Source organism: Telmatherina bonti (genome assembly GCF_933228915.1).
Source record: "Telmatherina bonti genome assembly, chromosome: 4".
NCBI classification, from domain to species: Eukaryota; Metazoa; Chordata; class Actinopteri; order Atheriniformes; family Telmatherinidae; genus Telmatherina; species Telmatherina bonti.
In genome coordinates this window covers 10,297,081-10,312,934 of record NC_136622.1, presented here as the reverse complement: position 1 = coordinate 10,312,934, position 15,854 = coordinate 10,297,081, and the positions used below count along the sequence as shown (strand labels likewise).

The 15,854-nt window shown below is 41.1% G+C and overlaps 1 protein-coding gene across 1 annotated transcript in view; it reads right to left on the bottom strand.

Moving 5' to 3' along the window:
* The window catches only part of LOC306754627 (neural cell adhesion molecule L1.1-like), a 45,011-nt gene that overhangs the window by 3,333 nt on the left and 25,824 nt on the right, over positions 1-15,854 (bottom strand). Inside the window, exons 18-25 of the mRNA XM_079238651.1 lie at positions 11,638-11,744; positions 7,634-7,883; positions 4,212-4,334; positions 3,872-4,048; positions 3,253-3,366; positions 1,766-1,909; positions 445-576; positions 292-364 (exon numbers count right to left, since the gene is read on the bottom strand). Of these exons, the coding sequence (XP_079094777.1) occupies positions 292-364; positions 445-576; positions 1,766-1,909; positions 3,253-3,366; positions 3,872-4,048; positions 4,212-4,334; positions 7,634-7,883; positions 11,638-11,744 (1,120 nt within the window). The remainder of the gene's footprint in view (positions 1-291; positions 365-444; positions 577-1,765; positions 1,910-3,252; positions 3,367-3,871; positions 4,049-4,211; positions 4,335-7,633; positions 7,884-11,637; positions 11,745-15,854) is intronic.

Here is a 15,854-nt window from a genome sequence, read left to right as displayed (position 1 = left end):
AAAAAACATTAGATAAATGAAGACCAGAGCATTGCATGGAAGATATTCTCCAAACAGGACCGTGAAATATGTGATATGGGAGAAAACCTGATAAGCATACTACTTAAATATACATACATGTAGTAATATAAGGGGATAATGACGCATACTACTGTTGTCTTGTAAATGGAAACTAGAGAACATAAATATATACGTAGATGTGTAAATTTCAGTAAAGATTGTTTGTTTTCAGTCTCCCCTGATAAAAATACAACAAATAAATTCTGTAATTTCATGTGAGAGATGATCTACCTGTATTCTCCAAAGGTCTCATCTTTCATTGGGCGAGCATCAGAGTCGACCTGCTTTTCCTCTCTCTCCTTAACTGTTGAGAAAAATTCCTAGTCATCAATAACATATCAAAGTTAACATGGATCTATTGTGCTAGCATGTGTGTGTCTTTACCTGCATATTTGCCTCCCTTGCTGTGTTTGATGAAACAGAGGATGAGCAGTATCAGCACGAGTAGCACAACAGCACTAATGAGTCCTATCAACCAGCCTTGGGTGGTGAAACCACCGGGCATCTCTGATGGTACTGGGGAAAAAAAGAAGAAGACCACTGAATATGCAGAGAATCCTTTGTTTGTAAGTGTTACTGCTCTTCTTACTTCTGTTTACTGTGATGAGACAAAACACTGGACTCTGACTTATCTGATTACATTAAAGAGAATGGAGGTGATTTTACAAAGTTACTGAAGAACGTGAGCAAACACCAGAAGTAGAGTCTCCGCCATCCTGAGGCGGCATCTCTGAGCACAACAAAAGATTTTCTTTACAATGTCCAGGAAATCTAGAAGGACTTGAACATTTCTTGGCCGTTGGAGCATCAGTGGGAAAACTGAATGTGAAGAACACAGAGGTTTACTCCATGAAGCTGCTTTCTGCATGACGTGGATGGGACAGGGGTTGACACTGTCCGCTGATGGTGGTGTGTTTGCATTGGGGTGCGACGGCAAACATACAGAGAATAGAAGAGAAATGACATCGTGTCGTAGCAGAGGAACCATCGGATTTTAATATAAACTGTCAATTTTGATGAGAAATAGTCAACCTGACACAACTTTCAATGTATCCCTGTTGCCGTCCAGCTTCATGTGATTCAGCGGATAACGGCTGTTATGCAAGTTAATACTACTAACAGATTACAACACATGGGGATATTGTTAAATGTTACATCATTTGCCCTTAAAAGGGCAACGTTGTAACCAGAAAATAAAATGAATTTAGTCAATAACATTAACCGACCACTCACACGTCATCTGTTTAGGCTGCAGGACACGTCTACAGTAGTTATAACAAAACGATGCCGGATATATGACTGAATAGAAAATTATCAGCCTTTGCAAACTTTTTAAACTATTTATTGACCTGCTTTTGATAAATTATAACAATATTAGTTTTATATCCCAGTGCAGATTGTCAGTTAATAAAATTAGTTTGTATCAGATGAATCATGATTAGACATTATAGATGCACTGAAGTGTAACTAAACTGGGAACCAGAATAACTCTGAGATCTTATGATGCCCTGACCAGTAAATGTCGGCCTCTGTTTAATGTTTTTGGTCCAGATATTCATGGTGCGGTCCATGTGATAATAGATAATAGATAAATGCATCTCGCCACAAGATGGTGCAAGACACAAAACGACCGCCAGATTTCTTCATGAATACTTTGACATTCAGCTGAATAAAATTCAAAGGTTTTACATTTCCAGACAAATACCTGGTCCCCTGGTCCAGACTGACTCCTCCCACTGAGTGCTGTTTTCATGATGGATCTTTAGATAGTAGCGCGCTCCAGGCTGGAGGCCGGTCAGTGAGTAGAAGCCTTGCGTAGAGTTTATGACCTCTGACTCCTGCCACGTTCCTTCAAGTCAACACAAAGATACACAGAAATGTTAGAAATGACTGGAATGATTATTTATTAGAGTCTTGACTGGGTTTCTCCATCTGGATGTGTTTTCTAACAAACAGCTAAAATAAAAACGGTAATAATACCAAAACATTTGTTGTTGCATTCAGTCTGAAACATCTGTCTTCATTTCTTAGAAAATTTTCAGCCACAAATCTCCTGGTTAATGAAACCTCTGACTAAAAACATTATGGTTAATAACACAACTAACCTCGTAGTTAATAACACCACTAACATCCTGAATAATAACACCACTAACATCGTAGTTAAAAATATAACTAACATCGTAGTTAATAACACCACTAACATCCTGGTTAATAACACCACTAACATCGTAGTTAAAAATATAACTAACATCGTAGTTAATAACACCACTAACATCCTGGTTAATAACATTAATAACAGCCAGGTAATAACATCTTAGTTAATAACACTGCTAACATCCTGGTTAATAATACTGACACTTACCTGGTAATAACACCTGGTTAATACCACCACTAACATCCTGGTTAATAACATTAATAACAGCCAGGTAATAACATCTTAGTTAATAACACTGCTAACATCCTGGTTAATAATACTGACACTTACCTGGTAATAACACCTGGTTAATAACACCACTAACATCATAGTTAAAAATACAACTAACATCCTTGTTAATGACACCACTAATGTCCTGGTTAATAACACGAGTAACATCATGATCTAAAGTACCACTTAATAACCCAGTAATAACACCACTAAAATCCTGGTTAATAACATTAATAACAGCCTGGTAATAATATCTGGTTAATAACACTACTAACATCCTGGTTAATAACACTCTTACCTTGTAATAACACCTGGTTTATAACACCACTAACGTCCTGGTTAACAACATCACTAACATTCTGTTTGAAAACACTACTATCATGATTTAAAGTACCACTAAATAACTGGTTAATAACATCACTAATGTCCTGGTTAATAACATTAATAACATCCTGGTTAATAACACTTATAACATCATGATTTAAAGTACCACTAAATAACTGGTTAATAACTCCACTAACTCCTTGGTTAATAAAAATCCCTGACATCCTGGTTAATCAAACCACAAACATCCTGAAGGACAATGTCTCGGTATCTCGGAGATAAACAAACTATTTAACCGGGTAGCAACAGCAGCAGCCTAAACTGCCTTCAGCAATCACTCTGCTGTTTCTCCAGGAATGAATGATCACTGATATCAGTTTACCGCTCCTGTTACCAACCTGTGTTGTTTTCCTCAGCTGAAACAGTAACTACTGAATACTTACCAGCCTCCCTACGATAGTGGATGTGGAAACCATGGTTACGCTCTCGTTCTCCAGGCACCCAGGTAAGGTTGAATGATGTGTTACTGGGGTATATGGTGATGTTTGTTGGAGGAACTGGAAGCGGAGATAAATGGGATGAACACAATACAATAGTCTGCATTCTTAAAAACACCTTTTTAATCCCACTCAAATTACTTTCCAGTAAAAAACCCACAGAGATGTCAATCCAGTAGCAGTCAATGAGAGAGATGCAGTTTGGTACATCATCAAGCAGAAATAAAAACTTTAGAGGGTTTTGTTTTTGAGAAAAGCTAAATTAATAAGTGAAGATTTCTATTTAATGATTCTTTCCTCAATCAATGGTTCAATTTTCTTTCTTTTTTTTTTTTCCCCCCAAATCTCACCTCCAGTTATGACATCCATAGAATGACAGTGGAAATCTTTCAAACACTCTCAGCTTGTCATGAAATATTTCTACACATCTAAACTTTTTTTTTACAGCCTTCTCACAATTTGGTTTAATTGTGACATTTTTTGGAGTCTTTAGATCTGCTTGGACAGTCCACTGGAACGTAACTGGGAAGAGAAGACTACTCCAAACAAACCACCAGAGTCTCACCTCCTTCAAACAGCGTGGCTCCCCTACGCGTGATAGGAGGTCCATCTCCAGCAGCGGTACGTGCTATCACCTTAAAGATGTAATAACTTTTGGAGTCTAAATCTTCCAATGAAATGTGATTCACGTTGGGATCGCCGATCATCTGCATCTTCACAGGGCTGTCTCGACTCTCCACCTCTAAAGATGAAAACCAAACCAGAGAGATGTAAACGCAGAACTTTAATTTTTAGACTTCATAACTTTGCAGGTTGAAGTTACTGATTTGCAACATATATGCAAATGATGTTTGATAAGTTAGCAAGAATTTTATTGTTCTTACAGCTTCTTCCTGAAATCTTACCTTGCTGGTACTGCACCACATAACCCAGTAGAATACCATTGGTTTCAAGTGGAGGAGTCCAGAAGAGAGTCAGCGACATCTCTGTGGGGCTTTCAAACCTTAATGATGCAGGAGGACCAGGAGCTACGGGGAAATGGAATGAAAGTAAACAATTCTGTGGCTCATGTGTTATAAAACTGAATTTCAGTGCAGAATAGATACAATCTTATGTTTAAAGGTTCTGTTTATTTGTTTTCCAGTTTACAGATATATACTGGGAAATGAGTTCCAGAAAGTGGGTTTTGTTAAAAAGTATGTTGGGGAAAAGTCTGTGTTTTCTGTGTTCCAGGGAGAAAGGTAATCTCACCCAGAGTCTGTTACCATGGTAACGTACTCCCTGTTAACCTCCTAACTAGCAGGGCACCATATGGAAGCAAGTTTCTACCTGTCTCCTCCCACCTGAAGCAGCTGTCACTTATGTTGTCTGCACTAACGCCACTCCAAAGATTTAGAAGCTCAATTATTAATTATTATTAAGAACCATCTACAATTTTCTGCGTAAAAGGAAATTTTTATCTTTTTATCTTTATCAACGACTGATCAAAGAGCACCGTTTTGCAGTTACTCCGATTCTCCGAAGTACCCGACATAAGATGATGTTACAGCATGATTTGTACTTTACATGCAGTGACACTTCTTAGAATAATTCTTCTGTAAACGGGACTTTTCTTTACAGAATTGGAAAAGTCTGGAAACAGGAAAGTCTTCACATGTCTGAAATCATCGTTTCATATCTGTGTGATGGTGAAAATCTACTGTTTTGCTCTCTAGATCCCAGCAGGCAGTGACCATCCTCTTCCTCCTCCCGTGATGAAGCCGAATGATGCCGTCATTCTGCTTCAGTATACTTTATCCAAGCAACTATGACAAAATCTGTGGTTGGAGTCACAGTTAAACACTATCTGATACAGACGTGTTAACCAGTTTATCAGGTGGGAGAACATGGACTGAATGGATTAAAACAGCATTTGTTGGTTTTAAAGGACTTGATGTAGAAATAACCACCAAACATTTGATTTATTAACCTGTGTGAAATAAAAGTAGATGTCCAGTCATGGTCTCGTACAATACATTATTTTGCTAAAAGATTTATTCAAATTGAACTTTTAGTTTTACTTCAGTTTAGTTTACTTCAGTGGGACTGAATCTTATCATGAAAACTCTACTAATGTGATGCCAGGTCATGTGTTTGCTCGTATTTGGTCTGTTTTCTGTCTCTGGTTTGGGACCGGTCACTACTGTTGTCATACTGACTGAGTTTTTCATTGTTTATAAACTTTTGTAAATACCTATTAAATGCACTTGTTTATGACAACCATATGTTGACTGTTATTAAGATGAGCTGACAGTGCATCGTAGCCAAAGCCTGTTTTGGGGAAGTAACCTCTCAGCATGTACCTGTGAAACTTAAAAAAAAAAAAACAACAGTTCATTTCTTACTTTGTAATTTGTTTATTACCTCTAAATATTCCAACGCAAAATGATAAAAATAAATACTGTGCTTACTCTGAGTACAGTTGAGGAAGAAAAGACCCACAAACAAGAATAATTTCCATTGCCCTGTATAATTCCTCCTGGTAGCATTTTATTTTTATTTGTTTAGATTTATTAACATTTATTCATTTTAATTCTGAGTTAAGGAATAAAAATTATATTCTCCTTGCTTTTTGAATACAATTGTTTATATCAAGTTATCTGTGACTGTTTTATCAGTCAGTGGATCCTAAATCTAATCAAAATCAGCTTGTGTCTAAATTTCCATCAGCAAAGATCAAATCACTATTTATTAAATGAATCTAATATTAAGTTGTGCTAAAACTGGTGATTTACACCCCTTACAACCCCAATCTTGGTCGCCAAGAACTGGTGTCCTGCAGGTTTTCCAAGTGTCCCCGCTCCATCACACCTGATTCAAATCAATGTGTATTCAGCAGACATGCAGAGTGTCATGATGTGATGTGTTATGTGTTTTTCTCAGTTATGTTTTCCTGCCGCCCTGCGATGGAGTGGCGAGCTGTCCAGGGTGTACCCTGCCTTTCGACCAAAGCCAGCTGGGATAGGCGCCAGCTTCCCCGCCACCCTGAACTGGATTAAGCGATTTGGAAAATGAATGAATGAATGTTTTCCTGCCTTATTTTGTAGTATTCCTTGTTTAGTTCAGTTTTGTGTCGTTTCCTGTATTGATTTCCTGTTCATTAAGTTCACCTGGTCTCGTTTAGTTCGTCCACCACACCCGTGTCTTGTTAGGTGTCCCAGTATTTATGCCCTTAGTTTCAGTTCTGTTTGCTGCTTCATTTTGTTTGCTTCCACATGTTATTTCTGCCCTCAGTTTGTTCTTGGGAATTTAAACATCCTCATTCTGCATTCCTGCCTCCTGTCCTTGCATTTGGGTCCTTACCTCCACCACCAATCGTGACACAGAGCTAGTCTGAGTCTGAGTCAGGTGTGTTCCAGCAGGAACACTTGGGAAACCTGCAGGAAGACCAGGATTGGGGATCCCTGCCTTGGACCAATGGTGCCAGGAAATCAGTCAGAGAATTTAATCTGTCTTGACTCCAAATTGTTCTCGACTGAGTGAAATGAATGAAAAATGGTTTAATTTTCTCTTAAAAGAAATTATAAGATTTGGACAGGATCTGCAATATCTTGCTGTTTATAGCTATATAAGTTTTACTTTACCAAAGTTTATTTAAAACGAACAAACTTTACTGTTGTTGTGTTTCAATTAACAGAATAGCAGGAAACTAATTCTGTTTCTGATGGAACACGTCGGCACTAAGATGTTTTTGTCCACAGTCTACATGAACAAAAAATAAGATCTGACAATATGCCAGGGCAGATCAGCTGGAAGCAACTTACTAAAGGTGAGATTCATTTTGCAATGACTGCAGTTGGAAAGAATCGCAATACATAAATGTGCTAGATTTGTCAGTTTAAAAGAAAACAAAAGTTACTTAAGGAGACTTGCTTACTAAACATAGGAATAGAGTTATTAAGTTAGCTACATGCAAACGCTGTTTTTTGTTACATGCACAGGTGCAGCAGTGAAAAATTAGGTGCACCACATCAGTTTTACATGATCAAACTTGTACATACATGTGGTATTTTGAGATTTGAGAACCAAGCATCAGTGGAACCATTCTAAATGAAAACATGATGTGACATTTCATACGGTGCTCTTTTGATGAGTTGACTGTAAAATTTGTTTTGTTGTTGAGGTTTTGTTGATGTTTGTTGTTTCTTTTGTGTTTGTAGGCTTTAATGGGCTTAATTCTCTAATAGATTTTGTGATTGTAAATTAATATTCACAAATAATATCAGTTTGTAATTGAAAATCAGGTTTTGTTAAAACCAAAGTGACTAAATTTTCATGTTGAACTCACCTCCCTCTGGAGTGTGGAAGTGGTAAGGTAAGGAGTGAGGGCTTTCCCCTTTGCTGTTGAAGGCGGTGACCAACACCATATACTTAGAGAAAAGACGCAGACCTCCGACTTGCTTTGATGTGGCCGTGCCTTTAACTTCCACCATCCAGCTGTCCTTGTCTTTGTGCTTCTCTTGCTCCTCTACATGATGTTTCTTACGAAGAGAACTCCAGACCTTTCCACTCCGGGGACTCAGCCTGCTGAAATAGATCTGACAAAAGGGAGGGCAATATGTAAATATGATCCACAGTCGCTCAAGTACAAAATGCCACAATTACAGCTAAAGGTCAAATAACTTGTCAAGGAAAAGCATTTATCAACTCTGTTTTTCTAAGCCTTGTTGTCCACTCAGAACAATTAGAGTAAATGTTCAAGTTAACAGGATCAGAAAGCCATTTTGTGTCATCATACTATAAACAACGCGATTAGGGAGAATACCATTTTCGGTACATTCAAATAATTAAAAAAAAAAAAAAGAACATCCAAAAACAGAAAAAAGACGTGAAATATAACATTAAAAGTGCAACAAAAGTTAATATATTTTAAAGTTTTAAAAATGTAGGTGAAATTTAAAAATGTATTGCACGAGTAAAACTGTACACAATATAAATAATATCAATAGGAAAAGTAATCCAGAGCTGCAGTTATGACAGGGTCCAACCCCTGAAGCAGTGTGCTCCCTGACCAACACCACCCAAGCCATCGCCTCAGCCATCGCCCCAGCCATCACCCCAGCCATCACCCCAGCCATCGCCCCAGCCATCACCCCAGCCATCGCCCAAGCCATCGCCCCAGCCATCACCCCAGCCATCGCCCAAGCCATCGCCCCAGCCATCGCCCCAGTCATCGCCTCAGCCATCGCCCCAGCCATCACCCCAGCCATCACCCCAGCCATCGCCCCAGCCATCGCCTCAGCCATTGCCAAAGCCATCACCCCAGCCATCACCCCAGCCATCGCCCCAGCCATCACCCCAGCCATCGCCTCAGCCATCGCCTCAGTCATCGCCCCAGCCATCGCCTCAGCCATTGCCAAAGCCATCACCCCAGCCATCACCCCAGCCATCGCCCCAGCCATCACCCCAGCCATCACCCCAGCCATCGCCTCAGCCATCGCCTCAGTCATCGCCCCAGCCATCACCCCAGCCATCACCCCAGCCATCACCCCAGCCATCGCCTCAGTCATCGCCCCAGTCATCGCCCCAGCCATCGCCCCAGCCATCGCCTCAGTCATCGCCCCAGTCATCACCCCAGCCATCACCCCAGCCATCGCCTCAGTCATCGCCCCAGCCATCACCCCAGCCATCGCCCCAGCCATCACCCCAGCCATCGCCTCAGCCATCGCCTCAGTCATCGCCTCAGTCATCGCCCCAGCCATCGCCTCAGCCATCGCCTCAGTCATCGCCTCAGTCATCGCCCAAGCCATCGCCCCAGCCATCGCCTCAGCCATCGCCAAAGCCATCGCCCCAGCCATCGCCCCAGTCATCGCCCCAGCCATCACCCCAGCCATCGCCTCAGTCATCGCCCCAGCCATCGCCCCAGCCATCACCCCAGCCATCGCCCCAGCCATCACCCCAGCCATCGCCTCAGCCATCGCCTCAGTCATCGCCTCAGTCATCGCCCCAGCCATCGCCTCAGCCATCGCCTCAGTCATCGCCTCAGTCATCGCCCAAGCCATCGCCCCAGCCATCGCCTCAGCCATCGCCAAAGCCATCGCCCCAGCCATCGCCCCAGTCATCGCCCCAGCCATCACCCCAGCCATCGCCTCAGTCATCGCCCCAGCCATCGCCCCAGCCATCGCCTCAGCCATCGCCCCAGCCATCGACCAAGCCATCGCCCGAGCCATCGCCCCAGCCATCGCCCAAGCCATCGCCCGAGCCATCGCCCCAGCCATCGCCCCAGCCATCGCCCCAGCCATCGCCCCAGCCATCGCCCGAGCCATCGCCTCAGCCATCGCCCCAGCCATCGCCAAAGCCATCGCCCCAGCCATCGCCCAAGCCATCGCCCCAGCCATCGCCTCAGCCATCACCCCAGCCATCGCCCCAGCCATTGCCAAAGCCATCGCCCCAGCCATCGCCCAAGCCATCGCCCCAGCCATCGCCCCAGCCATCGCCCCAGCCATCGCCCAAGCCATCGCCCCAGTCATCGCCCCAGCCATTGCCTCAGCCATCGCCAAAGCCATCACCCCAGCCATCGCCTCAGTCATCGCCTCAGTCATCGCCCCAGTCATCGCCCCAGCCATCGCCAAAGCCATCGCCAAAGCCATCGCCCCAGCCATCGCCCCAGCCATCGCCCCAGCCATCGCCTCAGCCATCGCCCCAGCCATCGACCAAGCCATCGCCCGAGCCATCGCCCCAGCCATCGCCCAAGCCATCGCCCGAGCCATCGCCCCAGCCATCGCCCCAGCCATCGCCCCAGCCATCGCCCCAGCCATCGCCCAAGCCATCGCCCAAGCCATCGCCCGAGCCATCGCCTCAGCCATCGCCCCAGCCATCGCCCAAGCCATCGCCCCAGCCATCGCCCCAGCCATCGCCTCAGCCATCGCCCCAGCCATCGCCTCAGCCATCGCCCCAGCCATCGCCTCAGTCATCGCCCCAGCCATCGCCTCAGCCATCGCCCCAGCCATCGCCCCAGTCATCGCCTCAGCCATCGCCCCAGCCATCGCCCCAGTCATCGCCTCAGCCATCGCCCCAGCCATCGCCTCAGCCATCGCCCCAGCCATCGCCAAAGCCATCACCCCAGCCATCGCCTCAGTCATCGCCTCAGTCATCGCCCCAGTCATCGCCCCAGCCATCGCCAAAGCCATCGCCAAAGCCATCGCCCCAGCCATCGCCCCAGCCATCGCCCCAGCCATCGCCTCAGTCATCGCCCCAGTCATCGCCCCAGCCATCGCCTCAGTCATCGCCCCAGCCATCGCCCCAGCCATCGCCCAAGCCATCGCCCCAGCCATCGCCCCAGCCATCGCCCCAGCCATCGCCCCAGCCATTGCCTCAGCCATCGCCCCAGCCATTGCCTCAGCCATCGCCCCAGCCATCGCCCCAGCCAACTGCGCCAGCCCCGCGTACCCAACAGTCCACAGAAGAGATATTGGTCACAACCTTGTTCAGCATTAAATCCAAAGCCAAACTGGCCATTTTGTGTTATTTCTTAACCTGTAAAAATCATACTTTCATTTTGTTATGAACTACGCCCACATTGGTGATGTAACATTTTCTTTATGACCAAGACACAAATACTACACAATGCATTGAAAATAACTTACTGAAAATAATCTTAGTTTATAATGTCTCTTTAACGTCCAATGTCCCCAAAGGGAAGGATTACGCCAATTTCCCACAAAGTCATGTAGAACCAGACTGTGTGTGTGTGTGTGTGTGTGTGTGTGTGTGTGTGTGTGTGTGTGTGTGTGTGTGTGTGTAACTCTTGAATGATTTCCCCCAAAATTCAATAAATAATCTAAGCTGACCAGTGAGGCATCTGGTACCAGATAAGTGTTTCTGTAAATATTTGCCAAATAAAAATATTTTTGTAATTAAGGATTTTTATTAAATGATTATATTTTTTTTCTAAAATTCAGGGAAATATTCACACATGATCCATGATGTATTTGATCTTTTTTTAAAATGTTGTTGATACGAAACTCAGATTGATACTGAATTCAAATTCTTTACCTTTCATCTACCTTTTATCACAAGCACTGGCTATTAAACACTTTTACTATTTTTGCTTCAAATAACTAACCTTTTTTTTTAAAATTAAAACTACAAGCACCTCTGCACACAACTGTCACCTGTCCCACTGTTAAATCGTAACATGCACACACACATATGGATGCTTGGTTGCCATTTATTTGCACCACACACTAACACACTGATCCAGGTGTAAAAATGAACAAAGGAGGATGTCATTGCTTGAACTTGGCAGTGAGAAGTTTTTGACTTCAGGTGTTGGGTAGTAGTAGCTGGTACCTTGTATCCCAGCAGCAAACCTCGGACCTTCTGGGCTTGGTTCCATGTCACCATAACCGTGGTGTTCATCACCGTGGCTGAAACTCCACTGGGTCCCTCCTCTGGCTCTGAAGGAGAGAAACAAAGTGTAAATGAAACATTAGGCAAAGCATCACAGATGCAGTTTGAATAAAACAGAAACAATCTCAGACATGAGTTTTTTTTTACAAAGAGCTTTTATGAATCACAGTCAAATATTTATACCTTGTTACTCTTTATAAAAGCTGTGGAGCAGGAAACCTAAAACTATCATTCATGTAAAGAAAATCAGGCAAATAAAATCTTGCCATTTTTAATCATCTCTTTTAAGCATTTTCTGAAGTTAGGCTTTCTTTTTGGTTAATAAATTATATACATTTTTGTTTTATCTGGGATTTTGAACTGAATAAGCAGCTTCCAGAAGTGGAGATGCTGCATTGTTTTGTCTTTTGTTGTTTGATTGTTTTTTTTTCTCCCTTTTTGTCTTGTACAAGTGTGTCTGAGATGGCTATCCTGTGTTACGTAACTCTTTTGTTTGTATTTAGTTTTTGGTGGACGTTGTTTTTGGCTGCTACTCCATGTGCTAGTAGATCAGATGTGATTGGCTGCTGATGTTATGACAGTTATTCATGGTGTTGACCAGCAGAAGCTTAAGAAAGGCCAGAAGCATGTACAAATTTCTCTCCTCTGTAACGTCTGTCAGGACTTTACTCTTTATCAATGGTTAGTTTTAGTTTAGAAAGTTTATTTGAACATAATGAAATCTAAAAACAAAAACAAGAAAAAAACAGAAATAAAACATGACAAAAATGTTTAAAAGGAGTGGGTAGATGCATAAGCTTATACATAATCCCACCCGAGTGATGAGAAATACAGTATCAATAACAACAATAGTAACCCAATAGAAATAAAACAGTACCAACCCAGTATAGTAGTAATACCTGTATAATAATAATAATAATAATAATAATAATAATAATAATTATTATTATTATTATTATTATTATTATTATTATTATATTCTTTATATGTCATAATCTATATGAATAATCAGTGATGGAGCAATGCTGTAATAATAACAATAATAATATTAATAAAAACAATGGTGACATTTATATCAACAATAATATTAGAACTACTCAGTGTATGTAATATGTCTTCATTCTAAACTTTTTCTGTTGTGCACAGTTATCATGTCTTTATATATAGACTTAAATTTTTGGACATTTGGACACTGCCTGTGATTTTCTCTCAGCTTGTTCCACATTTTAACCCCACAGACAAACACACAAAAACTTTTCCTGCTTCTCACCAGGGGCATTTTAAAGATGATGTTCCCTCACAATCTACACCCCCCATCTCTCTGACAAAATGTTTTTGTACAAGGTGTGGTAATAAGTTTCTGCTAGCCTTATAAATAAGTTGTGCTGTATGATACTTAACCAGGTCCTGGAGTTTTAGTAACTTGGACTGTAAAAACAAAGAACTTGTATGATCCAAATAAGCAGCTTTATGTGTAACACGAACTGACCTTTGTTGTCGTATTAATAGTGAGTGAAGTGTGGTTTTTATAATTGTTGGCCCAGACCTCTACACAGTACTGTAAGTAAGGTAATATCAGTGAATAATAAAGAATGTAGAGTGACTGGTGATCCAGAAACAGCTTTATTTTCTTTATGATTGAAATATTCTTTGCCACTTAGTTTTGTATGTGTCTGACGTGGGGTTTCTAATTTTATCATCTAATATCACCCCTAGGAGTTTCATTTCTTTTACATATTCAATCCTTTCATTATCTATATGCATGTGTATATTTCTTCATTTTTATAATTACCAAAGACTATTACCTTAGTTTTTCCTAAATTCAATGACAATTTATGTATTTATTTATGTGTTTATCATGTATCCATTTTTTTTTCTTACTCATTACTTATAGTAATAACTAGCTCTTTATAATCATTTCCGGAGTAGAAACCATTGGTTTAATCAGCTAATAATAATAATTTTAACACTTTAGAGACTCGAAATATATTTTTTATGTATATATTAAACAATTTGGGGTCAAATACCAACCCTTGAGGGACACCACAGGCAATCGCCATACATCCCAACACATGATCTCCCATCTTCATATACTGTTTTCTGTCACACAGATAACATGTAATCCACCTCAGTGCCACTCCCCTAACTCCATAAAGTTGCTTTTTTTTTTTTTTTTTTTTTAAATATAGAATGATTGATTGTATCAAATGCTTTCTTGAAATCTATGAATATGGCAACTGCATGTTTTCCTTCATCTAATGCGTTGATTATTTCTTCTGTTGCTTCTATTATTGTGTAAGATGTTGAACTCTTTGCTCTAAATCCATATTGTCTCTGGTTTAATAATTCATATCTATTCATAAAGTTTTCCAGTCTTTTGTTAAAGTGTTTTGATAATATTTTTGAAAGTTGTGGGAGGAGTGATACTGGCCGGTAGTTTGCATACTGATGTTTGTTCCCTTGCTTGAATAATTGTATTACTTTAGCAATTTTCATTTTCTGTGTATATGAACCAGTTTGAAACGATAAATTAAATATATGAGTTTGTGGCTTTAAAATGCAATCAGTAACTCGTTTTACCAATCTCATGTCTATATAATGGTTGGTTGAACAGCAGATCATGGACACTTCATCCCAACTAAAACGTGTGATTGAAATATCTGGAAAAAGAAATGCATGGCACATGCGCTCAGACAGCCAGGTGCACATCCTACGAATTCTACTATTTCATACAGGAGTCCAACTCCGGTTCTCATGACCTACCATCCTGCAGGTTTCGATGTTTTCCTTGTAAAATAAACTTGATTAAAATGAAAAGGTTCTCCAACGCTTATTGGCATCTTCTGCACCTACCTGTTAATGAGCCATTGATCTGAGTCAGGAGGGCCACAGCAGGAAAACACTAAAACCTGCAAGATGGTAGCTCACAAGGACCACAGTTGGAGACCCCGATTTCGTACAATAGCCAAACGAGATTTTTCAGATTAGGCTTTTATTGGAAACGTATGCATTGCTCAAGTATATTTTTAAATTACTTTTATGTAAAAAATCAGAAAACACAGAGATAACAAGCTAAAACACAGATCAAATACTCCCAGACTCATCCTTATGAAGTTAAATATAAAGCCCAAAACTCAACATAATCAAAATGAAGGCAAGGCAGGTTTATTTGTACAGCACATTTCATGTACAAGACAGTATAAAGTGCTTTGCATTAAAAAAAATTAAAGCATTACAGTGAGATGCAGAAAGCATAAAAAATAAAATGAAATGTTTAAAATAAAAAGAAAGTTATCAAATAAAAAGAGTGGGAAAAATGCTTCAAATAAAAAATGAAAATGTGATAAATTAAGTGTTATTTTGATGAAAGGCAGCACATAAAGGTTTTTATCTTGATTTAAAACAGTCGAGAGATTCAGCAAACCTGCAGTAAACCTGGGTGTTTGTTCCATGTATGGGAAACATAAAAACTGAACCTTCATGTTTAGTTCTGACTCTGGGAACAGAAAGCAGACCTGGTCCTGATGACCTGAGGGATCTGGTTGTTCAAATCAAATCACAAGATCCTGAATGTATTTTGGTCAGAAACCAGTGCTTTCTCAACTAACAGTAGGATTTAGAAGTGAAATAATTGAAGACAGGAAGTCAGTGTAAAGATCTGAGGACTGGACTTATATGATCCACTTTCTTGGTCTTAGTGAGGACTGGATCAGCAGCATTCTGGACTAACTACAGCTGTCTGATGGACTTTTAGGGAGACCTGTAAGGACAGCGTTACAGTAGTCTGGGCTACTAAACACAAATGCATGGACCTTTAATCCTCGATAGGGTCCTTAAGCCATAAAAGTCGACTCCACAACTGTCTTAATGTGGTGCTGAAGTTCAGGTCTGAGTCCAGGACTAGACCAAGATTTCTGGCTTTGCCATTAGTTTTTAACGGAGTTGTCTGAAGCCAATAGCAGACTTTAATTTTTTCTTCTCTAATTCCAAAAACTATTATTTCAGTTTTATCTTCATTTAGCTGAACAAGTTCTGGCACATCTGGTCTTAAATACAATTGATCAGAGTTTGCATCGGACTGTAGTCTCCGTGTAAGATGGTAATATAGACTTGTGTGTCATCAGAATAACTATGGTAGCACTTTTATTTAGTTGTTT